This window comes from Phoca vitulina, unplaced genomic scaffold, assembly GCF_004348235.1.
Source record: "Phoca vitulina isolate PV1807 unplaced genomic scaffold, GSC_HSeal_1.0 scaffold25, whole genome shotgun sequence".
Taxonomy (NCBI): domain Eukaryota; kingdom Metazoa; phylum Chordata; class Mammalia; order Carnivora; family Phocidae; genus Phoca; species Phoca vitulina.
This window is the reverse complement of record NW_022589728.1, coordinates 5,683,359-5,707,598: the sequence shown is the minus strand read 5'-3', so window position 1 is coordinate 5,707,598 and position 24,240 is coordinate 5,683,359. Positions and strand designations below refer to the sequence as shown.

At 39.8% G+C, this 24,240-nt stretch overlaps 1 protein-coding gene and 1 non-coding gene across 2 annotated transcripts; one reads left to right on the top strand and one right to left on the bottom strand.

The window, feature by feature from the left end:
- Positions 1-1,359: 1,359 nt before the first annotated feature.
- Positions 1,360-22,665, top strand: ALKAL1 (ALK and LTK ligand 1). Its single transcript, XM_032421550.1, has 5 exons — positions 1,360-1,583; positions 16,820-16,873; positions 17,719-17,799; positions 20,038-20,118; positions 22,591-22,665. The coding sequence occupies exons 1-4, from the start codon at positions 1,394-1,396 to the stop codon at positions 20,100-20,102; spliced, it is 390 nt and encodes a 129-aa protein (XP_032277441.1). The 5' UTR covers positions 1,360-1,393; the 3' UTR covers positions 20,103-20,118; positions 22,591-22,665.
- On the bottom strand, positions 13,019-13,125 carry LOC116643303. Its single transcript, XR_004301519.1, has one exon. It is a non-coding gene; the product is annotated as a U6 spliceosomal RNA (small nuclear RNA).
- Positions 22,666-24,240: the final 1,575 nt, after the last annotated feature.

Genomic DNA, 24,240 nt, shown 5'->3' with positions numbered 1-24,240 from the left:
AGCCACCCAGGCGCCCCTAACATAATTTTTCTAAGATCACTTTTCTGTGTCTCCTATGGTGGAAGTCATTCTCATCTGCCAGATTCTTATGCTTAATAGTATAGAGATTGGAAGTGGCAGTCTTTACCAGTATCTTTCTCTATATAAAAAGTTTCATTTAGCATGATTTTTACAGGGCTCTTGAAAAGCTTGCTATGTTTCCCCAGTTCCCTGGGACAGGTTGGAAATACCAAATCTAGAAAAATTATTTGAACGCATTGGGGTTATTTTTCAGGGTTTGTGACTAACAAGATCTCTTTGTAGGAGAATTTAACGTTCCACGGTGCCTCATGTGGTTATTCCCTCTGAGTTGTCTCTTTCTGCTATTTGCCACATTGCATCCGAAAAGATGATTAGCAGTCAATTGATTAGGGAGTAACTTAAACATTTCTCAATATACTTAATATAAAGTAATAAATCGGGCTAATGAAATAACTAAAATCACAGTAATTTACACAGCACAATTTGATCCAGAGATGCCGATTTTATTTTAATCAGAACAAGTGGACTTAATCTCATTTTTCTATTGTTAGCATCCACAAAATATTTGGAGAGTACTTTACGTCAAAAAAAAAGAAAAGAAAATCTAGCCCTCTGCGGTTTTGGGTGCACGGGTAAACCTTGATGACTTCATCTGTAGTAGGACTCAACCTGGGGAATCCGAGCAACCCCAGCAGGAAGGCGGGAGAGCTGGGCGTGGGTGGTCGGCGGGCCCAGCCTTGACCTCCTGGGTCCTCAGCTCCGCCCTTGCTGCGAGGAGAAGGCACCATCGCGCCGGGGCGGAGCCGCCCTCCCGGCAGGTTGGGCCTCCTGCTCCCGGCTTGGTCGCGCCGGCCAGCACTTCCAAACGCAGCTGGATTCAGGCTGGAGAAAGTGAGCTCTGTACCTTTCAGCCCCCGGAATCGCCGTCTCCGCACACCATGGCCCGAGTCCCGGCTCTGCTTTCTTCCGTCCCGACCTAGAAGTTTCGGGTTCTGTTGACCCTCAGAGACTGAACCAAGACCCAGGTCCCGGCCCCGGAGGGGCATTCCGTAGGGAGCCCCGAGGACCTGCTGATCCCGAGGCTCGTGTGTGCCGTGCCGGGGAGTCCGGTGCGCTCGGACTCGCCTTTGTGCCCTGGGACAACCCTGCGGTCCCCAGCAGCCGCTCCGCCCCGCGTCCCCGCCCAGAGACAGCGAGGCACGCAGGTATCAGCCTACGCCGGCTAAGTCCCAGCACTGTTCCAGCCGGACGCCGCGGGGACACCTCCCCACAGCCCCTCTCCTGGCTCTCGGACCCTCCAGTCCCGGCACACACACCTGCCTCGGGACCCAACCCCTGGGAGCCTCCTGCGCGGTCCTCCGCGTGCGCAGACATGAGGCCAATTAAGCCAGGCGCCCCGCTGCCCGCGCTCCTCGTGCTCGCTCTGGCTTTGTCCCTGCCCGGGGCCCAGGGGAGGCCCCGGGGTGGCAGGGGAGCACGTGCCACGGACCAAGAACCCAAGTCGTGGCTTTTCCTCCCCGCGGCCAGGGCCGGCCCGGCTCCCAACGCCTTCCGGAGCACTGGTAAGCAATCCCCTTCCCAGCCAGTCCTTTGCTCTGATGAGGGTTTTAGGAAGGCGGAATTAAGCAGAGCAGAGGACAGACCATCTCTGCAGATAACCGGTTCTCAGGAAAAGAGGTAAAGAGTTTATTAGATTTAACATTGTTGAGACTTAAGTAGCAAAAACCCCCATCTCGCAAAGGAACGGGCGTGATGTGTCCCCGGTGAAGGTCTTTTCAGTAGGCTGGTGGAGCAGCCGAAACCTGTGGGGTTCAGCCCCAGCCGGCCCACGCATAGTGCACGGGTTCTGTACCTGTCAGCGCCTCATTCTGGGTCTTCCTGGGTTTTTGAGAATTCAGTGAGCACTGCCTGAACACACAGACGCAGCCTGAACAGGCTCAGGAATGCCCCTTTGTTTCTCAAGCTGGCCTCAGGGAATGGTTGAGGAACCCGCGATTTTGGGCAGGTTGAGGTGGCTGTTGTTCAGTCGGACCTTCCCTAGGCCGGGCTCCCAAATCAGCTCTGGGCACTCAGGTCCCTGGCTACTTAGATGCGGAAGGAGGGGACTAGGGAAAAACGGAGAAAAAAAACCCAGCCAATATAGAGGTCATGAGACGCCCCAAGGTAAGGAAGTCCAGTATGATTGGGAAATGTGAAAATCCCAGGGCACAGTGAGGTCAGAGGGGGCGGACAAGAGTGCAGGGCACCCAGGGCAAGAAGGAAGGTAGTGAGCAAGGAACAGAGAAGCTGCTACCACGTGTCTCTGTTGAGAGCCTGTGCCTTACAGAGCGAGGTAGAGCCACGGCCAGGCGTGGAGCAGAAGTGACCCTGTTCGGGGCCATCAGCTTGCTGCGGGGACCAGCCCCGCTGGGCTGCCTGAGGAGGCCCAGCAGGCTCTGCCTTGCTGTCACCTCATAACTCTTTTGCCTCATACTTCACTTTTAAGAAAGCAAAGAGGGATTACTTATCGCTTTTCTTTCATAATGGTTGTGATATAAACCCATAGTTATTTCCTCCACAAACTTTCACTGGAGTGCCTATTATATGCCAGTCATCATGCAGAGGGCTGAAGCCACCTACTGAAGCAGGCAGCCCGCGCTCCGTCAGTATGCACTCTGCGTGTGGACGGAGGGAAGGCTGGTGCACAGGTAAACCGGAGAGGAAGCAGAGGAAGGTGTGGGCCAGGGCCTCAGAAGCTGAGGGGGGCTGTTGAGCTTCCGGTGCCCAGGGTGAGCTTTCCAGGGTGACTGGCAAGCCCAGGGCTCTCCGGAGGGGAGGTGGGGCCCTGTGGGTGACTACAGCAGTGATGGTGCCACATCCTTCATGTACGTGGACTTGAAATTGTGAGCCCAAATACTTATCTCTGTCAAAAGTTCAGAAATAGCCAAAGTAAAACAAGTGAATGACCAAAACAGTAATCAGTAAAATTTTATTGGGAAGCACCAAAAAGACAGTTTGCACACCAGGTGCACTCAAACCGAAACATGGAATTGAGGCTCAGGGTATATTGTTGTAAAGCAGCCTCTGTGGTGAGAAAGCAGTGACCATTTATTCTTCACAGTGATTGGTTATAGTATTAAATTAAATGTTTGGGAATTGGTCTGTAGTTACCTAATATCCACATTGGGAAACTTTTAAGTTTTGCTTATGATTTTTAGAGGCATAAGCAAGAGACGACCCAGGTCAAGTTAGCCTTGCAAAATAAGCTAAATTAAGCTTTGTTTGTATGACAAAACTGGCTTGGTCAGCTCAGAATTTTCAAGGCTGGTCTCCATTTGGTTTTGATTCCAACATCTCAGAGAAAGAAATGTCACGTTGGAATGAAAAAGAGTAGGAGAAAGTCCCAAACTACAGAAACATTGTTAACACATTATTTAAGACCAATTTCATTTAACAGATCTTTTTTCCCTAGTCACAGATTTGCAGTGGTGTTTTTTGGTTTTCTAAGAAAGTCCTAACTACTCTTGGACGCAGGACGTTCCATCCCCCTGTGACTTGTCCCATCTGCCTTCTGTGGTTCTCATCGGGCACCACAGGAGGTACCCCTGTGCCAGCCACACAGATTCAGGCTGTTCCTGTAAGGAATGCCAGCCGGTTCTTTGCCTCTGCTACTTTGGAGCCTCCAGGAATGTGCTTCTTTCATCTCTCCAAATTCTGTCTATCCTCCTAGGCCCTGTTACTTTGTGGTATCTTTGTAATTCTTTCCATGCTCAAAAATATGGAAATCCTAAATTTACTTTGCAACCATCCCTACAGTTCTGATGAAACTTGGATGTGCATAATAGTGGAATTTTATGTGTAACAACCTAAATCCCCTCTATTTCAAGTCTGTTCCCATTACATCTGCCCATTTAGCCAGTCCTACCTGGTGAGTAAAATTTCTTCCACAGGAATAATAAAAATAAATTTCCTTATTTTGCATATCATCAAGAAGGGAGTGCAAGTGGGTCTTTTTTTTTTTTTTTTTCAGATGGGTCTTTTAATATTTTATTTGCAGAGTTACTTGAAGCTGTTTGTTTTACTGAAAAACAATAATATGAGAAGAAGTCAAGATGGAAAGGTGATGTGTGATATTTTGCTAAGTGTACTTGGCAAGCGCTGTCACCAGAACACTGATTATGAGGAGCCAGAGTGAACTCATATGAATGAATTTCTGCCCATTCAGAGTATTTCTGAGTAGTGATTGTTGCCTGTTTTCAGGGCGTCATTCACCTAGCTGCTAAGTGGGGAAATTCTGAGCAGGAAGTTGACAAAATCACACACAATGGCTTCTCTTTTCTTGGAATGGCACAGTCCTAGCAGTCTGCCTTTCAGTCATATATTGGCAAGGAAAACTAGGGTTTTTAAAATTCTTGTGTAATGTTCCCCCCCCCCCCCCCCCGCTTTGGCCTTCACTTTTACCTGGAAATAAGCTCTAAAGCATTTAAGAATAGATTTCTAAGATCTTTGTTGCCATGTGGGAAGACGGAAAGTGATGGCTAGGTGATTGGTTCAGAGTCTAGATGTTCCCCTCCTGTGTGTGCTATTGGGGGTGCCTGGGTGGCTCAGTCAGTTAAGCATCTGCCTTTGGCTCAGGTCATGATCCCAGGGTCCTGGGATCCAGTTGGCATCAGGCTCCCTGCTCAGCAGGGAGCCTGCTTCTCCCTCCGCCCCTCCCCCCTGCTCATGCTTTCTCTCTCTCAAATAAATAAAATCTTAAAAAAAAAAGAGAGAAGAAGAGAGCATCACTGAAGCGGGAAGTAGCATGTCCTGGAGTTTAGGCATTTATTATAACTCTAATTCTATAACTGTCAACATAAACTATTGGGAAATAGTAGCTAAAGCATTGTATCATGTTTGAAAATGTATAGTCTTATACATATTAATAAAATAAAATACTATTAAAATAAGATTTACCTGGAATTATTGTCAGCCTCGTTGGTTAGATTATCTCATTCAGTAATGATTTCTTTCTCCTTTAAACACAGACAGCATTTTTCTTCTCCTACAACACTCCTCATACTGTAACTTGTAATAGTTTATATATATATAATATATATAAAATATATATATAGTTTATATCTGTATAATATAATATTATATTATCTGAATATAAGCCTCTTGCAGTTGGAACTGAGGATTACTCAGTTTTTAATGCCCTGTAGCCTATCAAAGTCACTGGACACAGTTGACATTTAAGAGGAATTTTTTTCTTTGGAACTGAAATTTTGAAAAGAAAAAATTTTAAATCAGCTTTAAAAGAATTGATCTTTTATTTGCCCTCAAAGCCTGATTAGATCTTATGACTTAATCTGTGTCATTTCTGAGTCATGAGCTCATTTCTTAGCATTTATGACCAAGTTTAGACAACACGACATCTGCTGCCCTTAATACCTTCTAGGGCAGTGGTTCTTAGAATGAGGCCATACATCTCGGAAGCAACTGGGAGGCAAGTTTTGAATGTAATTATTGTATTCACCCTGGATATCCTAAATCTCTGAGTATAGCCTGTGCCTGTGCATCAAAAAACTCTTGGGAGATTCTTGTGTACATTGAGTTTTTGGAATCACCAGAGATTTTTAATTGAGGAGCATGGGGAGGAGAAAAGTGGTATATAAGAATCTTCTGGAAAGTTTCTTTGAGACAGAGACAGTTCCTGACTGGCCTCCACAACCCTGACCACACTTCTCTTTCCATAGCTCTCTGCCCACTCCTTCATTCCCACATGTACCCACAGCACCATAGCTACATTTTCCCGCGTGTTTGAGTGATAATCTGTGGAAAAAAGGCTTCCTTGGTCTGCCAGCCTCAGGGGCATGGCCATTAGGTCTCTTGTTAGAGAAGCACTATACAAGAACTCTGAAGACCTGTGGTTTGAGGAGCTTTATGTAAACCAGTATTAGCCAAACTTTCTCTCCCCACACCTTCTTTGTTTTTCTTTCTTCCTCTCTCTCTTACTTTCTCTCTTCCTCCCTTTCTTTTTTTCCCCTTCCTCCCTCTTTCTCTTTCTTTTAAAATCTAACATTTATTTGCATCTCACAGTACTGGTTTTGAAGGAGTCCACTCTGGGTAACATTGTTTTGGCCACTGCATGCGCCCAGCTTTACCTCAGCACCTGGGGGACACAAGGGGAAAGCCCAGGACAGAGTAAGTGACAACAGAAACAAGGAAAGGTGACTTGAGGGCAGAGCAGTGGGGAGCGGCCACTTATCAGACTGCTAGTCCCTCTCCTCCGGCCTCCCTCTTCCCCAAGACACAACAATATTGGAATTAGGTCAATTAATAACCCTACAGTGGCTTGTAAGTGGTCAAGTGAAAGGAAGAGTCACAGGTCTCTCACTTTAAATTGAAAGTCAGAAATGATTAAGCTTAATGAGGAAGACACATCAGAAGCTGAGATAAGGCAAAAGCTAGGCCTCTTGAAGCAGTTGATCCAAGATATGAATGCAAAGGAAAGGGGCACTGGGAGCCACTGGGTGGCTCAGTTGGTTAAGCATCTGCCTTTGGCTCCCGTCATGATCCCAGGGTCCTGGGATCGAGCCCCACATCAGGCTCTCTGCTCAGCGGGGAGCCTGTTTGTTCCTCTCCCTGTAGCTCTGCCTGCTTGTGCACTCTCTCTCTATCAAATAAATAAATAATAAATAAATAATGCACAGGAAAAGTTCTTGAAGGAAATTAAAAGTGCCACTCCAGTGAACACACGAATGATAAGAAAGCAAAACAGCCTTATTGCTCATATGGATAAAGTTTTAATGATCTGGATAGAAAATCACACCAGGCACAACACTCCCAGGCCAGTGCCTAATCCAGAGCAGAGCCCTAACTCTCTTCAATTCTGTGGAGGCTGAGAGAGGTGAAGAAGCTGCAGAAGAAAAGTCGGAAGCTAGCAGAGGTGGGTTCATGAGATTTAAGGAAAGAAGCCATCTGCATAACTTCAAAGTGTGAGGTGAGGCAGCAAGTACTGATACAGAAGCTAAGCCAGTTCTCCAGAAGATCTAGCTCAGATCACTGATGAAGGTGCCTATACTGAACAACAGATTTTTAGGGTAGATGAAATAGCCTTCAATTGGAAGAAGATGCCATCTAGGACTTCCATAGCTAGAGGAAAGTCAATTCCTGGCATAAAGCTTCAAAGGACAGGTCGACTCTCTTGTTAGGGGCTAATGCAGCTGGTGACTTTAAATTGAAGCCAGTGCTCCTTTACCACTGCGAAAGTCCTGGGGCCCTTAAGAATTACGCTGTGCTGTAGAAATGGAACAACAAAGCCCAGATGACAGCACATCTGTTTACAACATGTTTACTGAGTATTTTAAGCCCATTGTTGAGATCTTCTTACTGCTCAGAAAAAAGATTCCTTTCAAAATGTTACTGCTCATTGGCAATGTACCTGAGCTCTGGTGAAGATGTACAGTGAGATTCATGTTAGCATGCCTGCAGCCCATGGATCAAGGAATAATTTTGACTTTCAAGTCTTATTATTTAAGAAATACATTTCATAAAGCTACAGCTGCTAGACAGTAAATCTGAAACCTTCTGGAAAGGATTGGCCTTCCAGATGCCATTAAAAACAATCATGATTCATGGGAAGAGGATAAAATACCAACATGAATAAGAGTTTGGAAGAAGTTGGTTCCAACCCTCATGCGTGATATTGAGAGGTTCAAGACTTCAGTGGAGGAAGTAACTGCAGATATGGTGGAAATAGCAAGAGAAATGGGTCTGAAGATGTGATTAAATTGCTGCAATCTCATGATAAAACTCTTACAGATGAGGAGTTGATTCCTATGGATGAGCACAGAAAGTGGTTTCTTGAGATGGAATCTACTCCTGGTGAAGATGTTGTGAATACTGTTGAAATGACAAGGAAGGATTTAGAATGCTACATAAACTTAGTTGATAAAGCAGCAGCAGAGTTTGAGAAGATTGAATACAGTTTTGAAAGAAGTTCTACTGTGGCTAAAATACTATCAAACAGCATCACATGCTAGAGAGAAAGCATTTGTGAAAGGAAGAATCAGTTGAAGCAGCAAATTTCCTTGTTATCTTATTTTAAGAAATTGCCACGGTCACCTCAACCTTCAGTAAACACCTGATCAGTCAGCAGCCATTAACCTCGAGGCAAGACCCTCCACCCAGCAAAAAGATGAAAACTTGCTGAAAGCTCAGATGTTGGTTAGCACATTTTAACGATAAAGTATTTTTAATTAAGATATGTACATTTTTTTAGACATAATGCTATTGCACACTTAATAGACTGAAGTATAGTATAAACGTAACTTTTACATGCACTGGGAAACCAAAATTTCATTTGGCTTGCTTTATTATGGTGGTCTGAAACTGAAGCTGTAACATCTCCAAGGTATGCCTGTGTCTACCACCACTCATATTTTACGATGTACCCAGAATTTGTTTTGATCATGCATGACAAGACATGGAAGTGACCATTGTGAAGGGAGAAGTTTTACTCACAGTTCCCTAGAACCAGGAGGCACAGCATGCCTCTGGGACCACACGGGCAAGCAGCAGGTTTGGTCAGAAGCAGAGTGAGTGAGAAAGAGCAAAAGCCTTTATCAGTGGTTCCTTCTGGAAAGGCAAGGAGAGTGGGTTTAGGATTGACTAGTTCAAATAAATTCGGTGGGCTCTGGGGTGTAGTGGTCTGCAGTTGTCTGGTTCTGGCCCTGGGTGATTAGGGCAGGAGAATATTGACCTTGAGTATGAGAGCTGGATGAGGGAGTTTGTGGGGGTGTGGGCTCTGAATTGGTTGGTATGTAAATGAAAGGTGGGGTTGCAGGCTTTCTTGTCTCTAGGAATTGGTTAGCTCTGGGAGGGGCCATCTCACCAGGGCCAGCAAGGCCTCAGATGTCAAAGCATCAGAAATACAGAAACTTGAAAGGCATGATTTCACCTTCACCAACTTTGCCTGGGTGCTGGCTGGCCCTCCGATCTCTGTTCCTGTCTACTGTGCACCTGTCAGTCTTTATCTTACTGGACCCTCAGAAGCTTTGCTGCCACTGACTCCTCCCTGTCCACAATTATTCCTGCTTTGCTCTTTTTCTCTGATCACTCTTCTTTCTCTCCCTGACCACCTGTCTTTTGGCTCCCCTTTAAGTGTGCATCCCAGGGTTCAAGTCCCAATCATGAATTTTTTTGCACTCAAAGTATTCCCTTATGTGATCCCAAGCACCTTTGTAGTTTCAACTATTGCTTCTGTGTTGCCCTTCTGTGGCATTTAAATGCATACATCCACTATTTGCTGAATATCTACACTATAGGAATTTCAAACTTGACCTTTCCCTATCTCAACCATGCCTCTGCCTTCAAATCTGCCTTAGTACTTCTGGTCTCAGTAAAGAGGCTATGCTTCTCAGGTGTCATGAATTGACTATTGGATTAACAGCACTGTGGGATTTTCCAGTGGTTCAGTTTTTTGGCAAGTTTCTAGCTGCCTAACCCAAGAACATAGTAGTTCTGGATTCTGTGTTTTTCGCTTGCACTAATCTACTGACATTTGGTTGTCATTCTTTTTTTTTTTTTTTTTTAAAGATTTTATTTATTTGACAGAGAGAGAGATAGCAAGAGCAGGAACACAAGCAGAGGGAATGGGAGAGGGAGAAGCAGGCTTCCCGCCGAGCAGGGAGCCCCGATGCGGGACTCGATCTCAGGACCCTGAGATCATGACCTGAGCTGAAGGCAGATGCTTAACAACTGAGCCACCCAGGCGCCCCTTGGTTGTCATTCTTAATAACAATGTTTTCACACTGAGGAATGCTATACATCTATTTATTTTTGAGATGCTTTTAAAAAACATTTTTATAAAAATCTGGTTTATCTTTTTAAGTGTCTGTGGAAGTGATCATTATAAATCTGAAAGGGGGATTAACTAGATCAAAACCAGAAAGGAAATAAATCATTTTCATGAGATTAGTCCTTAAATAAAATGGCTAAAGTTCAAATTAAACATGAATTAGCCTGTGGTTTAAAACCTGGAAGAAATCCAACTTACAACACACTTTTGTACTTTTTACAGTTTTCTGGACTTATTTGATATTTTGTCCTTTGGTGAACATACCACATAATGTTAGAATTTTGTCATAATATTTTATAACTTAGGACTTGGAAAGCTGCTTTAAGATTATTTAGTTTGTTTACCTCAGTGTAGAAAAGAAGAAACTGAAGCATCTTTGTAGGTGTGTGGCTTGAGAAGGCAAGTGACTGCGGGTTAGGAGAGGGCACAGTGCACAGTTGGGTACAGAGTGTGATTCAATATGACTGTATTTTTGAACTCAGATAATTTTAAATGATTTGTTTGTGTCATTTGTAGAATCATTGGTGAAATATTACAGTTGCTGTACGTTCTAAAAATATATTCTATCAAGCACCATAGCACAAGTTTAGAAATAATTTAAACACGGAGTGTATTAAAAATGAGGTCATCCATACATATCACACATATATGTCCTTGCTCTGTCAGCTAAGAGAGCCTCGAAGCTACTGGACCCCAGTAGCAACAAGCTCACCTAGTATCCAGATTGTGGTTTCTAATACCATTCTTTAATAAAGGAAATGGGCTCTAATAAAGGAAATGGCCGAGACTAAGATTGGGACAAGGAATGATTCAAGATGAGCCCGTAACATCTGGTAGTGCTAGAAAGTAAAGAAGTGATAAAAATGCAAAGCAACACCACCGCCAACACCGCCAACCTCCATGATGACATTTTTTTTTTTTTACTGAAAAGAATTCTGTATCTTGTCTTCTAATAATCACAAACTGCTTGTTGATTATGAAGTACTTCAGTACAGAGTACGCAGAAGTTCTGTATCTTGCTTGGAAGATTTATATGACTGCTTTCAAACTTGAACTCCTGTGAGTTCTTGTTAAAGTGATTTTATAGCTCTGGGCCTGGAATTCTGTATTCCTTACAAGCTTCGCCAAGATCCACAGAACTGAGTTATTCAGTCAGCAGACACTAGGAACTGTAAGGGTGCCTTCTTGGGAGCTGATGCTGCTTGTCTAGGGAACATACTTTGAGTAGCAAAAATTTGAAAAAAAAAAAAAAAAAAAGGCAACTAGTTTACTTCATTATCCTGAGTATAATTTGCAGCTGAAATAGCATTAGGCCCCCCAAAGGCGAGTGAGAGAGAGAGAAGGAACAGGGGGAGGGAGACGGAGAAGCAGACTCCCAGCTGAGCAGGGAGCCTGATGCGGTACTCAATCCTGGGACCCTGAGATCATGACCTGAGCTGAAGGCAGATGCTTAACTGACTGAGCCACCCAGGCACCCCATGACAGTGTATTTAAAAATCCTAAAAGTATTTTTTAAAGATATTGCTTGCTTGAATATGTTTGTCATCAGCTTTTTTCCTCAAATATTTAATAAATTTCAATGTTTTTCAAATACTGATATTTCCCACCAGCAATTTTCTCAACATTGATATAATAAGGCTAGTTTTTATTTTTGAAAATGGAATGTTTTTATATATCGAGAAAGAGAATAGTTGTGTCATCTCTAACTAAAGGAAGTGATAACTCAAGAAACTATATAGCAAACATTTCAATTTAGGTACCTGAAAAATGCTAGCTTAAAACATAAAATGAAGGAATGCCCCTCAGTACCTAATAAGGTGCAAAGATCAAATAACATGGCTTTGTGAAGAATCAATCAAGTCAGAGCAACTATCTTTATGGTAAGATATTGTTATATGCAGGTAGAAGTGAACACTAAACATTTTCTATTATTTTGTTTTCTAGTTGTTCTGTCTTATGACTTTTTTTATTATTCCACATAATCCCTGCTCATTTTAAAAAAATTTTAATTTAAATTCCAGTTAGTTCATAGGGTAGCTCTATTTTTAACTTTTTGAGGAATCTCCATACTGTTTTCCAGAGTAGCTGCACAAGCTCGCATTCCCACCAACCGTGTAGGAGGGTTCCTCTTTCTCTGCATCCTTGCCAACATCTGTTGTTTCCTGACTTGTTCATTTTAGCCATTCTGACCTGTGTGAAGTGGTATCTCATTGTGGAACTAGAGGGTATTATGCTAAGTGAAATAAGTCAATCAGAGAAAGACAATTATCATGTGATCTCACTCATATGTGGAATTTAAGAAAAAAACAGGATCGTAGGAGAAGGGAGGGAAAAATAAAGACGAAATTGGAGAGGGAGACAAACCGTAAGAGACTCTTAATCAGGGACACCTGGGTGGCTAGTTGGTTGGGTGACTGCCTTTGGCTCAGGTCATGATCCTGGAGTCCCAGGATAGAGTCCCTTGTTCGGTGGGGGGCCTGCTTCTCCTTCTGACCCTCCCCCCTCTCATGTTCTCTCCCTTTCTCCTTCTCTCTCTCAAATAAATAAATAAAATCTTAAAAAAAAAAGAGAGACTCTTAATCATAGGAAACATACAGGGTTACTGGAGGGGGTGGGGTGAGGAGATGGGGTAATTGGGTGATGGGCATTAAGGAGGGCACGTGATATAATGAGCACTGGGTATTATATAAGACTGTTGAATCATTGAACTCTACCTCTGAAACTAATAATACATTATATATTAATTAATTGAATTCAAATTTAAAAAAGGATGCAAAAAATAAAAAAAAGTGGTCAGACTGTCAAAAAATATATATATATACTTACTCCTTTTGTAGTCCTCAATATGCTAAATAAAGAATATATTTCTAAAAAAATTACAGTTAGTTAATATACAGTGTAATAATAGTTTCAAGTGTGCAATATAGTGATTCAACACTTCCATACATCACCCCATGCTCATCACAGCAAGTGCACTCCTTAATATTCATCACCTATTTCATCCAGTCCCCTACCCCCTCCCCTCTGTTAACCATCAGTTTGTTCTCTATAGTTAAGAGCCTGTTTCTTTGTTTGCCTCTCTCTCTCTCTTTTTTCCTCTTTGCTTATTTGTTATATTCCTTAAATTCCACATATGAGTGAAATCATATGGTACTTGTCTTTCTCTGACTGACTAAAAATATGGAACACTTCATGAATTTGCATGTCATCCTTGCACAAGGGCCATGCTAATCTTCTCTGTATTGTTCCAATTTTAATATATGTGCTGCAGAGGTGAGCATGATCTCTGCTCATTTTGAACAAGAAAAGTAGGAAGAAGAGATAAGCCTGTCAGCATTTATATACATATATGTATATGCTTATCTATTTCTTCATAAAAATATTATTGTAAACTTAAAACTGATGATGGTGGCAGTTGGCAACTGTTTTGATTAAATAAAAACTAGAACTTTTCACAAATTAGATGAATGAGATAGTAGTTTTGGGATACTTGTCACGCATTATGGGGAGATCCTTTTGTTTTTAATCCATCTGTATATGTAATCTTTTATACCTTGTAGTTAGATACCAAAAGAATGAAGCATGCTTTCGAGGCTTGTGCTGTCCAACATGGTAGCCACCCAATGCATGTGGCTATTGAGCACTCACAATGTGGCTAGTCCAAGTTGAGATGTGCTGTAATTGTTAAATACATTTTGGATTTTGAAAACTTAGTATAAAAAAATGTAAAATGTCTTAATAATTTTAAAGTATGGAATATGTGTTGAAATGATAACATTTAGAATATATTGGGTTAAGCAAAATAAATTATTAAATACATTTTACCTATTCCTTTTTACTTTTTAAAATGTGGCTACTAAAAACCTTGAAATTACATATGTGACTTATATTTCTATAATGAAGATTGCTTTTTAAGACCATTTTCCATCAAAGATCAATCAGCTAATCTTGTGTGGGGGTAATTCTCTTATATTCGATTTCTCAAGTAATATTTTGTTGATCAAAAACTATCACAGGTGCATCTAACACTAAATACAAATTCAGTTTCAATCAACTAATTTTTTATTGAAAAAGTAATACAAATTTATGTTCAAAATTAAAATTAATAATGAGTATGCATTGAAAACTACTACCTCTTCTCTCCCACCCCCAGAATCCTACTTCTAGGAGCCTTTCCGCAATCACCGTTACAGTTTTAATACAAATAGGAGTGTGCTACCAAGCAGGCATTGGCAAACTTTTTCTAGAAAGGGCCAGATAGTAAATATTTTGGGTTTTGTGGGCTCTCTAATCTCTGCAACAGCCACTCAACTTTGCATTATAACATGAAAGCAGGCATAGACCACATGTGAACAAATGAGCATGGCTGTGTTCCAGTAAAACTTTATTTGCAAAAACAGCCATAGAGCAGAGTTTGACTTCTGAAGCTAGTGCTATTCATTAGAAATACAATAGCCTTCTTTAAACCTTTTGACTTATCTTTCTCCATCTATTCTTGTTTCTCCATACTGGGCTTTATGATTTTTTAAAAGTGAATCTTGACTGTGTCATCCCCTTGCCTAATTCTTTGACTTCTCATCACTCATAGAATTAAGGACAAAGTTTATAAAGGACTATAAGGTCATCTATGTCTGCTGCTTGCTTGCTTGTTTGTTTGTTTGTTTGTTTGTTTGTTTGTTTATTTATTTAAGAGAGAGAGTGAGAGCACAAGCATGAGCAGGGGAGGAGGGGTAGAAGGAGAAGGAGAAGCAGACTCCCTGCTGAGCAGGGAGCCCAAAGCAGGATTCAATCCCAGGACCCTGGGATCATGACCTGAGCCCAAGGCAGACACTTAACTAATTGAGCCACCCAGGTGCCTTTGTCTGCTGCTTTAGCTGACTTTTCTTTCCCTCACCTTCTTTCTCTTTTAGCCATCCTGGACAGTTCTCAAATACTTGAACACAGTGTGACCTTTTCCTCTTCAGAGATTTTTTTTCTTTCTTTCTTTATTTTTTCTTTCTTCTTTCTTTCTTTCCTTCTTTCTTCTTTCTTTCTTTCTTTCTTTCCTTTTTCTTTCTTTCTTTCTTTCTTTCTTTCTTTCTTTCTTTCTTTCTTTCTTCTTTCTTCTTTCTTTTTTTTCTTTCTTTTGGTCTAGGGTGCTGTTCCCATCTCTTCTTACCTAGATATCTCTTGCTTATCACTTTAGGTGTCAACTTAAATATCACTTTTCTGTTTCATTTAAGTCAATCTGCTTTATGTTCTTACATTGTGTTTGTACTTGGAAATGAAAATTCAAGTGTATTAAAAGTATGGTTTTCCTAGTGGCCTATACTGAGCTCAAGCAAGGCATTGATTGTTTTCATTTGAAAGGTAACAACCTACTTGAAGGATCATCCTCTCAGCTTTTAATTCCTTAAACATTTGTCAGATGACCCATCTGTAAAGCACTGTTGTACACCCTACAGGTGATGAACAAGACATTGTCCCTTTCCTCAAGAAGCCACAATATTGTGGTGGAGACAGACTTGTGCACAGTTCACTATCATGCTAATCATAATGTGACAATTGCCTTTATAGAAGTTAGAAAATGTGCTATGGGAGTGTAGAAGAGGAGTATCATCCTGAGTGTCATCATTGTGCCAGGTCTACAGATTAAAATCATCAGAGAAATACAATTATCATATGATCTCACTGATATGTGGAATTTAAGAAACAAAACAGAGGATCATAGGGGAAGAGAGGAAAATATAAAACAAGATGAAACCAGAGAGGGAGACAAACCATAAAAGACTCTTAATCATAGGAAATCAACTGAGGGTTACTGGAGGGGAGAGGGGTGGACGGATGGGGTAACTGGGTGATGGACATTAAGAAGGGCAATGATAGAATGAGCACTGGGTATTATATAAGACTGATGAATCACTGAAATCTACCTATGAAACCAAAAATACATTATATGTTAATTAATTGAATTTAAATTTAAAATGTTAAAAAAATCATAGTTGAAAATGCTTTTGGAACTAGAATTATTTATAGACTTCGAATACGCTTTAACCATAGAACTCCAACTGCACTCAACTGACTCAGCTTTCAGAAAGGGCCAGAGGAGCTACCTTGCCAGATAAACTGTGGAGTATTGACATCCCAGGAGCCAATTTGCCATGCTTGGTTTCAGAGAGGTATGGGGGAAAGACCCATGTTCAGGCTGGAATGTAATTAACGAGAACACCAAAATATTTATATAAAGAAATACTTATATCTTCACTGTTGCTTTGTTTTTCTGGATTAGTTTGGATGGTTCATAAGTGTAGATGTTTGTTGTCAGTGGAAGGGGAGCTCCAATCTAGCTGCACTTCTATAGCCCTATAGTGCTGCTCTGGACTCACAACTGGGCTGCTAGGAGCAGGGAGCTCCCTATGCAAGGAAGCGCTCTTACCCCTCATTGATGGTGTACTTATAGTGAGTACAAAGTGAAGTGTGAGATGTAGTTCAGTTTTTTATTTTCACTTATTTAAATGTATGAGTCTTGGGTAATTTCTGGAGTTGGAATATATAAAATTAAGTAATGAAGTTTACATAGTAGAGAGGGAAAGAGGAAAGTCAAGCATACCTTCTTGACATCTGGCTTGAGCAAAGGGTAGAGAGTGATGCCGTGTATGAGACCAGGGAACATGGGGGGAAGACAGGTCTGGGGTATTGGGGAAATCAGATGTTCAGTTCTGGCTATTCACTTTTGAGAGGTCTATAAGTTTCCCGATTAGAATGGTAGAACAAGCAGGTAGGTCTGGGGGAGGCCTGGAGCCCCAGGGAATGCTCAGGGCCAGAGATACAGATTTGGAATCAGCTGCATGAACTGCCATGAGTTCATGTGTTAGGTGGTTGTCATTATAGACTATTTATAAGGATATTTTTAATGGTGGAAATGTATCCAAGAAATTCTATTTTTAATGGTGGAAATGCATCCAAGAAATTCTAAAGTTTTTTTTTTCTTTTCAGAAATATTCCCAAGAGATTTGAATTTAAAAGACAAATTCATAAAGCATTTCACAGGTAAGCACAAAATTTATCAGTGATTCAATTAAATAAAAAGATTGTATGCAAATTACTGTGTTAGGCATTAGGGATATGAAGGTAAGTGTCCGTAAGAAGCTCAACAGTCCAGTTAGGAAAGTGGACAAATGCCATTAACTTGTCTTAATAGTAATATAAACCAGATCTTGGTAAATAATAGAAGTGTAAATATAGTTTTAGGGATGCACAGAAAGTGAATAATTTTGCCAAAAACTACCAGGAAAGGCTTGTAGTGGACATGATATTTAAGTTGGGCTCTAAGGGATGAATAGTATTTTCCTGGATAAGAGAAGCATTCTGGTCAGAAGGAATTCTTTGAGAACATGGTAGTTTGGGGGCATGACAGGTAGATGGTGTGGATGCACTGTGGGGTATGTTTAGGTAAGGGTGTATGTGGCCACTGGACAAAAGTATGCCTGGAAATGCAGGTTGGAGTCATATTGTGAAGGATCCTAAAACTGAAGAACAGAAAGTGGGAACCAAGGATATTTATTTTTTATTCTTCACACCTACTTGGTTTTGTTTGTACAATTTTTTTTTTTTCTGTCTAGAGCTTTCCCCCTCTTAATTATTCTAAAGAGTTCTTCAGAAACTGAAGTTTCCATTATGTGAAATGGTGAGAATTGGTAATGAATTCAGTTGATTTTTCACAGATTACAACTTACCAAGTCCCACAGAGCTAGGGTAAGGAGTCAGATAAGTTCTTTTAAGGGCATGGAAGGATGTTAAGTTACAGTTGTATTAGTTCCATCCATAAAGTGCTAGCAAATTTGTTTGGAAAATACGCCGATATTTATCATAAACGTTCTTTTCCTGTCTAATAGGGCCAGTCACATTTTCAGCTGAATGTAGCAAACATTTCCATCGACTCTATCACAACACCAGGGATTGCTCAACACCAGCTTGTAAGTAGTTTGGATAGTTTGGGTTTTTTTTCCTCATTAAAAAAAAATCTTTACCCAACAATAAATGCATGTAATTTTAAACTTCAACTGTCTGCAACTGGGAATAGACTAAACATCGTATGAGATTCTATTTATAACATTGACAGTACTTAACTGAAGACTTGTGTGTGCTGTTAGAGTGCAAGGAATGGAACTGCATTGTAATTGGGACTATATCCAAATCTGAAAATAGCCAGATTTCCTTAAGGACTGAAATGTTTGTCAGGATTTAAACCTTTTATCATTTTTCAAATTCCTTGGCATAAAGGGCTCTGTCATATAAATGAAAAAAAAAATAAGACGACCATGAAGAATAAGTCAAAATTTCCTCTTATTTTAAAGTAAATAGTTTCATATCATTTATACAATGAGTGATCGATTATTCTGAATAATGGTAGCATAGTGTTTTAAAGGTGGCTCTAATGAATTCTTTTGGACACTTAAGTTACCAAAGTTAATAATTTCAAATGTAATATTTAAATGCTATCATCAAAACTGCCCAAATTGGGATCATGTGTGGTAACTCAGTTGGCTGTTTTTAAATTCCTTTCTAAACCTAAACTTCCCTTTTAAGGTAAATGGATTTTAAGCATTTTGTTTCTTTTTAACTAATTGGTCATCTTTTTTTTTTTTAATTTTATTATGTTATGTTAGTCACCATACAATACATCATTGGTTTTTGGTGTGGTGATCCACGATCCATTGTTTTCGTAGAACACCCAGTGCTCCATGCAGTACATGCCCTCCTTAATACCCATCATGGGGCTAACCAATCCGCCCTCCTCCCTCCCCTCTAAAACCCTGTTTGTTTCTCAGAGTCCATAGTCTCTCATGGTTCATCTCTCCCTCCAATTCCCCCCCGCCATTTTTCCCTTCCTTCTCCGAATGTCCTCCATGCTATTCCTTATGTTCCACAAATAAGTGAAACCATATGATAATTGACTTTCTCTGCTTGACTTATTTCACTTAGCATAATCTCCTCCAGTCCCATCCATGTTGATGTAAAAGCTGGGTATTCATCCTTTCTGATGGCTGAGTAATATTCCATTGTATATATGGACCACATCTTCTTTATCCATTCATCTGTTGAAGGGCATCTCGGCTCTTTCCACAGTTTGGCTATTGTGGACATTGCTGCTATGAACATTGGGGTGCATATGGCCCTTCTTTTCACTACATCTGTGTCTTTGGGGTAAATATCCAGGAGTGCAATTGCTGGGTCATAGGGTAGCTCTATTTTTAAATTTTTGAGGAAACCATACTGTTTTCCAAAGTGGCTGTACCAACTTGCATTCCCACCAACAGTGTAAGAGGGTTCCCCTTTCTCCACAACCTCTCCAACATTTGTTGTTTCTTTCCCCGTCCATTTTTGCCATTCTAACTGGTGTAAGGTGGTATCTCAATGTGGTTTTGATTTGGATTTCCCTGATGGCTAATGATGATGAACATTTTTTCATGTGTCTGTTAGCCATTTGTATGTCTTCTTCAGAGACGTGTCTTTTCATATCTTCTGCCCACTTTTTGACTTGATTATTTGTTTTTTGGGTGTTGAATTTGAGAAGTTCTTTATAGATCTTGGATACCAGCCCTTTATCTGTAGTGTCATTTGCAAATATCTTCTGCCATTCTGTGGGTTACCTCTTTGTTTTGTTGACTGTTTTCTTTGCTGTGCAGAAGCTTTTTATCTTGATGAAGTCCCAAAAGTTCATTTTTGCTTTTGTTTCACTAGCTTTTGGAGATGTATCTTGAAAGAAGTTGCTGTGGGCGATGTCTAGATTGGTCATCTTGAAGCATGTTTAATTTTACTCAGGATGTGGAATCAGAATTGTTTTAATTTTTTCAAAAACTGCTTGTGTTCAATGACTAAGGGAAATTAATCACACTGGAGTCAAAGCAAACTTACTAAGTGGTAGCACAGCATAGTGGAGAAAGCTTACTCTTTGAACTCAAGCTACTCACTGGTTATGAGATTCTTGACATTTGGATGTTGGTTTTTCATCTCTGTCTCTAAAGTGAGGGAACAGTAACATCTATCTAATTGTGTTATGAGAATTAATGAGAAAACCCAGGTTAAGCATTTGTTATGTTGGGTGCTTATTAAATCTTAGCTCTCGTTATTAATTAGTGACAATAATAATATGGTTTTCCCCACATTTGTGGTAACTATATACATAATTTGACCTTAAATGTTTTTTCTAGATTACAAGAGATGTGCTAGATTGCTAACAAGATTAGCAGTGAGTCCCCTGTGCTCACAGACCTAGAAGACTTGCCTTATGAGTATGTATTTATTTATTTTTCTTATTCTATTTAATAAGTTAACTTCCTTAAGAAATTTTGAACTATTTAAAAAGCCAGGTAGCTGATTTTAGCAACACCTAATGAACTTAATCTGTGGATTTTTCACTTAGTGTTAAAGCTTGGTCTAAATGCATAGACTGCTTTATTGAATTAATTAAAAATGCCCTCAACAGTGATTAAATTAAGTAAAATAAACAGCTTTTTGGCAGCCTTACCAGTCCTGAGTGATTTTTAAAAATATTTTAACTTTTGGGGTTATATAATTATTGTGCAGAAACCTTATGCAGATAGACATTAGATGAACAAAACTAAAGCTCTAACTTTTTTTAACTGGTCAAAAGATATAATAAAAGTAGCACTGGGTTCTAAAATTTTTGTTTATGCAGGATACATGAACTAAAAGAGAGAAAGTATTGGAAGAGTAAAGGAAAAAGCAAGGGATCAAAAATATGATGAATATGTAATCATCACCAGCTCTCACATATACTTTGCCAGAGTAAAATCGTAAGTCAGAATTTTCATTCTGGCTAAATTACCCTAGGAGCCCTAGGGCAATAAAGTATTTGGATAACCTAATAAACCTAATGAAAAATATAACATTTATTTGCAAAAGTAGACTCTATACAAGAGACTGAAAGATATTCTGCCCCCGCCCCCGAGATTTTTCTACTCAGTAGTTCTTTCCCAGGGCAGAACAAAGCCAACACGTTTTTGGGTCAGTGTTTCAGCACCACGGACAAGTCCCTTTAAAGACAGTTTTTCACAGCTTGTGGGAGTAGAAATGGAAGTCATGGAATTTGTGTAGTATAAAAGTATCTACGAGTATCTCCCTTTGGCCTATGTAACTTAACCTACTCCAAGTAACTGCATGGGAATTTGCTTAACTCATCTCACAGGTACATTGTGCCAATTACTAAGACAACCCTGACTTCTTGTTGTTGCTATTTGTATTCTTATTTATTTATTTATTTATTTATTTATTTATTTAAGATTTTATTTATTTATTATTTGACAGAGAGAGAGACAGCGAGAAAGGGAATACAAGCGGGGGCGGTGGGAGAGGGAGAAGCAGCCTCCCCGCGGAGCAGGGAGCCCGATGCGGGGCTCGATCCCAGGACCCTGGGACCATGACCTGAGCCGAAGGCAGCTGCTTAACGACTGAGCCACCCAGGGGCCCCTGTATTCTTACTTAAAAAGCAACTATAAAATAACAATAATAATTGGTACTTTTAATTCTGCATATTTACAGTTGCAAAATTTTAAAAATTCCCTCTTTCCCTCTTTTTTAAAGATTTATTTATTTTAGAGAGAGAGAGTGCAGCAGGAAGGGGCAGAGGGAGAGGGAGAGAGAGAGTCTGAAACAGATTCTGCATTGAGTATGGAGCCCAATTTGGGGCTGGATCTCACAAACCTTAGATCATGACCTGAGCCGAAACTGAGAGTTGGATGCTTAACCAACTGTACCACCCAGGCTCCCCCAAAATTCTCTCTTTATTTATTTATTTATTTATTTATTTATTTATTTATTTATTTATTTTTAAGATTTTATTTATTTATTCATGAAAGAGAGAGAGAGAGAGGCAGAGGCAGAGGGAGAAGCAGGCTCCCCGCGGAGCAGGGAGCCTGATGTGGGACTCAATCCCAGGACTCTGGGATCATGACCTGAGAATCAAAGGCAGACGCTTAACCATCTGAGCCACCCAGGTGCCCCTCTCTTTTTTTTTTTAGATTAAGAGAAGATCATTTTAATGTTCAGTGGCAAAATATTTGAATTAATAACTCTCAGTCTATCTCAAACCTTTTGAATAATATAAAACATGAATAAATAAAGAAAATTCATTAGGCTATTGAAGTGATCTAAATCAAGACACATTTATCTTTCTTTGTTTTAATGCATTTTATGTGAATGAGTAAATTTACATAAAGTCCGAAAACAACATAATAACTGCAAAAGTTCTCAAAAAACAAGTGCTGTACTGTAATTCCAAATATTGCATGTAAAGTTACATTCTCCTGGGACTAGATTCATAGAAGACAGAGCTGATAATATTCCCCTTAGAAATTGCAGAGTAAGAGATTTAGTGATTTTCTCTATAGGAGTATCTGTTTCTAATTATTTATTTAGCAAGGTATTAGAAACACAGTATTACAGATTAATAAATTTTAAGAATATTTATAAGTTACTTAGGTGATGCCAAGTTCATTTTTGGTTTATTTAGATATCATAAAACTTTAAAGGGGAAGTCATCATTTAAAGTATCTAAAGTACTGATTGACCCTTCTATCCCTCCACACACCCATTAACTTATATTCTCAGGATTAGATTATAAATTGAGCCCACAGATTCTTTCAGCAAAATAAAATAAAATATTACTATGTTAAAACTATGCATATTTTTAAGTACATTAAAAACCAGAATATAAATGACATTTTTCTTCTTCCCCCTGACAGACATTTCTTAAGAATGTAAGTCTGATTTGAAGAAAAAAGTGCCTGGAATCATATTAACTGTGCAAAGAGATGAAGCATCTGACTTTATGGTGTATTAAGATGAGTAAAATAAGAGACTTCTCAGAAATAACTGATTATTTGTGTCTTTTCATACAGAGCAGTCTTTCTTGGTTTATCTTCGTGTACAGAGTAATTTGAAATTTTTAAAAAACAAAGTTTAAATCACACAACGTATATAGAATATTAAAAAGTATGATACTCTTTTATTTTTGCTAGATATATATTATTTTCTTTTTCTTTTTTTTAAGATTTTAGTTATTTGACAGAGAGATAGAGCACAAGTAGGCAGAGCGGCAGGCAGAGGAAGAGGGAGAAGCAGACTCCCTGCTGAGCGGGGAGCTGATGCAGGACTCGATCCCAGGACCCTGGGATCATGACCTGAGCCGAAGGCAGACGCTTAACTGACTGAGCCACCCAGGCACCTTAGATATATATTATTTTCTTACATGGTTAATGTTCCATATAGGTATGGATTAAATATATAATTATGTAAATTATGTCTGAGAGTGCCGGTGAGAAATGATTTTTGGTATATGATTTAAGTAATATGCTTGTTGAATAATCATGTATGAAGTCCACTTTTGTAACCCTTTTTAATAATATTTAAATACATTTATTCAGAATTTGTCTTTAATTGCACCAATTTGAAATATGAATTTTATTAAAACTGAAATATGAAAAATCTGTGTTGTTTTTCTTTGAATTGAATATATTTGTAGCAGAGGTTATACTATTGAGATATGATTATTATATGTGTATATATGTATAAATATGTATTTTTTAGACAGCTAACTAGTCTCCTAAGAGAATTCTTATCTTTTTGAAGTTTGAACATATGGTAGTGCTGTCTTAAATAAAAAGAGGAGAGAAATGTGTCATGGAGTTAGGAGAATATAGGGGTTGCCTGGATGCTCTGTTTAGAATTTTTTTTTTAAGTAATCTCTACACCCAGTGTTAGAGTTCGAACTCATGACCCTGCAATCAAGAGTCTCATACTCTACTGACTAAGCCAACCAGGTGCTCTCTGTTTAGAATTTAACAACATATCCTGATACATTAAAATAGTTTCATGTAAAAACAACAATGAAAAAATGAGAAACCTACAATAAAATGATAGAAAACCCCATACTTTTATTTATTATTATTATTTTTTAAGATTTTATTTATTTATTTGAGAGAGAGAGCATAAGTAGGGGTGAAGGGAAGGGGCAAAGGGAGAGAGAGAGAGGGACAAGCAGACTCCCTGCTGAGTGTAGGGTTCTATGTGGGGTTCGATCCCAGGACTCCAGGATCATGACCTGAGCCAAGGTCAGCCATTTAACTGACTGAGCGACCCAGGCACCCCCCCATCTTTTTAAAGTAGACAAAGCAGGGCATATTCAGTACAGTCATTGACTTCATTCTACTCATTCCCACCATTTGTGTTGGTATCACAGATGCAAGTATGTCTGCACTAGCCAGGGCTTTTATTTTGCAGCACCTTTGGTCTCTCCCATAACTCCCATATCCTGTCTATGTATGTAAACATACATACTCCTTTATCCATCAGAAAAACAAGCTCAAAAATGCCCTTTGGCTTCAGGAATAGTG

Bases quoted from the DNA above. Each gene is read 5' to 3' on its own strand.
- ALKAL1 (XM_032421550.1), top strand. From the start codon at position 1,394: ATGAGGCCAATTAAGCCAGGCGCCCCGCTGCCCGCGCTCCTCGTGCTC. The intron at 16,874-17,718 runs GTAAGCACAAAA...CCTGTCTAATAG, and splicing joins ATTCATAAAGCATTTCACAG to GGCCAGTCACATTTTCAGCT. The intron at 17,800-20,037 runs GTAAGTAGTTTG...TGTTTTTTCTAG, and splicing joins GGATTGCTCAACACCAGCTT to ATTACAAGAGATGTGCTAGA.